Raw genomic sequence first — 5,215 nt, 5'->3', positions numbered from 1 at the left:
CATAATTTACAAGAGTTTGTAAAAAAGTTCTTGTAACTTGTAACTTGTGAGCTTGTAGACTTGTAATGTTTGATAAACAGGGCACTGCCCTTGCTTTTGAGTTTTGGAATCCCAATCTCCGAATCCTAAAATCCGAATCTCCCTAGAGTAAATATGTTCCTTCTCTGGAATATTTAGTGTGGTTATCGCTTTGATCTGTATAAAGGGTTAACGGTTAACCCAATCCCAAGACTGCCATATAATTAAAAGAATAAATAATAATCTTATGTTATGTTGTTATTAAATAAATAATTTTAATCGTAATAATAGGGTCATCTTATTAATTCCTAAGGTCAGTGGTTTAGTTAAATCACTGCTCGCTATTCTATCTGTCTGAGTAACCTTTGACCCTCCAAGCCTCCTTGCTCATTTACTCTATAATATCAATACTAATATTAATATAATACCGCTGAATTGAATATTTCCACATACCTACTCGCTCTTTCATTTATGATTTATTTCCATCTTTTCCAAGTTGGTGGCGCCAAGTTTCTTATACTGGCTGTTTAGTTAATAAGTAGGTAGGTACTTGTAATATTTGGAAAGAAAATAAAACTTTTGAGGTTTAAGTACATACTTGGTAATTAATTTGAAAAATATATAAATAATTTAAAATACAGTATTAACTATATACCTACTCATAAAAAGTAAATAAGTAAGTATCTTATTAGGTACTTCATTTATCCATATTATTAATATTATACACCATTCTTGATAAAATAAATTAAGTAGGTATAACAAATAACACAAAATGGAATTTATAACCGCTATAAATTTTTGATGATTGTCGGCAAAAGTAATCCCATTATAATTGTTGATAGCAGGTTAACACTATGATTATCCAGAATATTGCTTCCACTTATATGTTTGACACTTAAGCTGGAATGTGAGACTATCTTTCCATCTTTATCAACACCTGAAATATGGAAAAAAAGAGTTCAATATAGTTACCCAATCTAAATAAAAATATAAATGGAGTATAGTACGCGGCAGAAAATAATGTAAGTGCAATACCTTGAGAAAGGGATAGCGGTTTTGTAGAGCATTCTCTGTCTTTGAGACCGACAAAACGTCACATAGCATAAGTATGAGCAGTGGCGTGCAGGTCATAGAGGCATAAATGCACTGCTTACCCCAGTTGTAAGCTCAATGCATATTTTTCATTATGACCTGCCAGTAAACAGGTTCCTACCTAACTAATGCCTACCCTGGCTTCAAACCCTGTGCACGCCACTGTGTGTCAGCAATGTGAAGACCGTAAATTAATGAAACCCAGTTGGTTTATTCTCACCTGAGTATTGCAAAGTTGCACCTAACAATGAATCAATAACACTTCCAATAAGGCCTGCTAATGCTCCATATAAAATGATAGGCCACTGTGGAGGTGCATACATAAGCAATGACCGGTCAGCAAAATATAAAATTGTTAAGTAATGAGCCAGGCCGATGACAAGACCTCCTAAAGTGCTGACTAAGGTGCCAATAGCACTGACCCCTCCGTTTGTTCCTTTAGGCACTCTTTTCCATGTTGTTATTAAGTATGGATCAGATTTACTTAAGACAGTGCCTAGTTCGGAGGCCCATGTGTCACCGTTGCAACATGCAAACACACCTGAAAGCAATATTAGAATATAACTAGTCAAAATAGACATTATAGAGTATCGTGAGTGATTTCAATTATACATGTCTCACATCTGGCTTTGCTCACGTGTTTAGTCGACGTAAGCCCGACTAGTTTCGAACCCATTCCGGGTCATTTTTCACAGGGACTCAGTTTGGGCACGCGTCGCGACTTACGTCGGGCTTACGTCGACTAAACACGTGAGTAAACCTGGGTGTGAGACATGTAAAATAGACATTCAAAACAACTCCAACAATTTGTAACTTTGTTGTTCAAAATAACCTCATTAGTGTGTAGTACATACTACACAAGTCTGTATCTTGAGTCCCTACTCAATGTAGCTTCAGTTCTAACTGCTAACCCAAAAAATAAATTTTAAATCTTACCAAGAACCCCAATACTGAGCCAGGATGCTCTGTAATCATTCAAGAAGTTAATTGGCCTCTCAGATGACCCAACATCTAACAAGTACAGCAGCCCTAGTTGAGTAGCCATGCCTCCATTGCAAAGAACTTGAATCCAATTTCTTTGACCACCTGAAAAAATATAAATCTATTATGTATTATAACATAGGTGGGGTACATACATTGTTTTATTTGTATTCTGAACTAGACGATGCCCGCGTCTTTGTCCGCGTGGATTTAGATTTTTAAAAATTCCGTGGGAACTCTTTGATTTTCGGGGATAAAAGAAGTCTATGTCCCCTTCCCCTAGATGCAAGCTGTGGCTGTACCAAATTTCGTCAAAATCAGTTGAACGAATGGGCGGTGAAAGGCTAGCAGATAGACAGACACACTTTTGCATTTATAATATTGGTATGGATTAGTATGGATGATGCCTGCAACTCGTCAATCATCTGCATGGATTTAGGTTTTTAAAAATCCCATGACAACTTTGATTTACTGAGGTAAAAAGTAGTCCATGTCCATCTCCAATCTGCCAGCTATCTCTACACTAAGTCTACATGATGCCTGGAACTTCATTTATGTGGACTTAGATTTTTTAAAATACCATGGGAACCCTTTGATTTTTAATTTTTTTTGAAGTTGGGATGGAAATTTGTATTCTAAGGTACAAAAAAATCTTGCCTATAAAGTTGAATTGTTATTTTTTTCTATAAACAACTAGCTGACCTGCCCCAGCTTCACTCTGGTAGAAGTTCTAAAGATCTTTTTAGTTTATAGAAAAAACTTACATGCAAAATTTTAAGTTTCTAGATACATTGATTTATCATTTAAGCTATTATTTATATAACAGTCAGCCAGTTTATCCTTGTGCCTAACAAATAAAATTGATTCAATTTTAAGTTAGTACTAGCCTTAACAGCAGGTCATTTATTTCTTATTCTTAGCTACCTTGAATGTGTGTAAAATAATAGAAGACATACCTTCTTTAAAGTCCTCTTCAATCTTTCTTTTTAAATGTGGTTTAAATCTTGTAGCTTTAGAAGAAGATAGGAAGAAAACTAGCAAGTCTATCAGAAAGCAGTAGTTAGCGAGTGTAAGTACAAATGCTACCACTAGTCCAAGCAATGCTCCACTTATATTAAGGCTCTTCTTTCTGTATCCGTATATAGCTACCGTGATAGGTAAGAGGCAGGAAGTTAACCACCTTGTAGGTTCTATTACTACTGGCTCTGTAAAATACAAATTTATATTTTATAATGTAAATAATATCAGCTGTGTACCATGATTATACAATGATTTTGATTTTTGATATTTCAACCCAGTTGCACAAGTCAAAAGCCATTAATTTATATTTTATTATTTTTATTTTAACATGTAACTATGTACTTTCACAATTTGTTTCCCTGCTCACAATATGTCCTCATATTTATGTAGGTATGCATAATATATTGGCTTGACTGATCTATCAGCTAAAAAAATAAGGCTAAAACATTCTCTCTCCAATACACAATCAGTAGGTATATATCGAAGATAAATAAACAATCTAAAAATATAATATTTTATAGGATGATGAAGGAGTATCATATCAATAGGTAAGTATAATATATATAAAAAGGAGAACAGAAATAGAAAATCTTACCATCAAATCCTTCAGTATTTAATATCAGTTTGGAATAAACTAAATTAATTATCCACATTGACATTGATAAAGGTATCACAATGGTAATGAGCAGAACCGTTAGAATATGATTGTTTTGTAATCCCTTCTTTTCTGCTGATGACTTGTCATTACCTATTTTCGTATCCTCAGCCATTTTAAGGATTTAGATTGTTTCCTCTTCTTTAATTAATTTATTTTACATTGGCGGGACTATTATAAAACTAGAGTAGACCACGATATCTGAACGGACTGAACCGGATGTTATTTTGTATTGCACATTGCACAGTAACTGTAAATTGCTTTGATGTTAATGTTTCTGATTAGAATATGTAATAAACAAGCATTGCATATTGTTTTATTACCAATAAATACTAGCAAAATTCGAACATTTTCAAAATTCAAATCCAAATGTTTCAATTCAAATCCAAAATTCAAATCACGGTTTTAATTTTTCCTTGATTTTTCAAATGAATGGTGTCCGTGTCAACTGTCAAGGTAGTGTCACTGTCAAGTAGATGTCAAAAATCGTAATTGTTGCCAAAAGTGTTAGAACATAAAAATACACGAATAAAATGACAATAAACTTTCCCCATAATCGGGGAAAACACGAGTAACGAAATAAACGATTTCCCGTCGCTTTTTAATGACCTCCTTGACGCAGTGGTGAGCGCTGTGGTCTTATAAGCGGGAGGTCCCAGGTTTGATTCCTGGTAGGGGAAATTTGAAATTCGTAATTTCTAACTTTTTATGGTTTGGTCTGGTGGGGGGCTTAGTTAGGCTTAGGCCGTGACTAGTTTCCACCCTACAATATTTTCTTTCTATAAAATGTCCCGGAAAATTTAAGAGTTCCCACGGGATTTTTAAAAACCTAAACCGGACGAAGTCGCGGGCATCATCTAGTTTATAATAAGGGTACTGATTCACTTTGTATTTTTTTTTAAATTAACATTTAATGCAAAGTTTGTTCAATTTTGATGGTAGGCAAAGTAGTTCGGACATTTAGCCAATGTTGCACACATCGATTTTTATATTTGATAAGCAATCAGTAACAATCAAAATTAAAAAAAAAACAAATAAACATTTTTCCTAAAGGCATAGTGCTTCAGGTTCCTGCGGTAGTGCAGCGGTGCGGAAGGGGTGGGATGACTTGACGCGAGACCCGAGCGATTCGTCAACTTGTGATTACTGTTACCCCACCCAAACCACTCACTACCGCAGCCCGCAGAAGTCTCTTTAGTAAGAAATGCGCTATACCTTTAGTTAATCCGGGATCGTTTTTTATAATTAATTGCTGCTATTTTTCAGTTTTCACTAGACCGACACAGACTATAATATTTTCTCTATCTACGATATTATGGGTACTTTGAAATTGTACCTGGTAGCCCTAAAATAAAAAAAAAGGAAATTGTCAGTATATCATTATCTATGTATGAATAATAATTAATTTGTAGTCTGTGGAAAATTGTGGTTGGTTTGGTTCTGTGGTTT

The 5,215-nt window shown here is 34.5% G+C and overlaps 1 protein-coding gene across 1 annotated transcript; it reads right to left on the bottom strand.

Moving 5' to 3' along the window:
- Positions 1 to 603: 603 nt before the first annotated feature.
- On the bottom strand, positions 604 to 4,088 carry LOC117988952 (transmembrane protein 19). Its single transcript, XM_034976245.2, has 5 exons — positions 3,707 to 4,088; positions 3,048 to 3,296; positions 2,047 to 2,196; positions 1,331 to 1,651; positions 604 to 955 (listed from the first exon to the last, which is right to left on the bottom strand). Exons 1-5 carry the CDS (start codon positions 3,879 to 3,881, stop codon positions 807 to 809), a joined length of 1,044 nt encoding a protein of 347 aa, XP_034832136.1. The 5' UTR covers positions 3,882 to 4,088; the 3' UTR covers positions 604 to 806.
- Positions 4,089 to 5,215: the final 1,127 nt, after the last annotated feature.

This window comes from Maniola hyperantus, chromosome 15 (assembly GCF_902806685.2).
Source record: "Maniola hyperantus chromosome 15, iAphHyp1.2, whole genome shotgun sequence".
Classification (NCBI taxonomy): domain Eukaryota; kingdom Metazoa; phylum Arthropoda; class Insecta; order Lepidoptera; family Nymphalidae; genus Maniola; species Maniola hyperantus.
Note: the sequence above shows the minus strand (reverse complement) of the source record. Positions and strands in the feature narration are given on the sequence as shown.

Excerpts from the sequence above, each read along its gene's own strand:
- LOC117988952 (XM_034976245.2), bottom strand. The coding sequence starts at position 3,881 with ATGGCTGAGGATACGAAAATAGGTAATGACAAGTCATCAGCAGAAAAG. Across the intron at positions 2,197-3,047 it reads TGAAGAGGACTTTAAAGAAG|GTGGTCAAAGAAATTGGATT; the intron begins GTATGTCTTCTA and ends ATATTTTTTCAG. Across the intron at positions 956-1,330 it reads TGCAACTTTGCAATACTCAG|GTGTTGATAAAGATGGAAAG; the intron begins GTGAGAATAAAC and ends TCCATATTTCAG.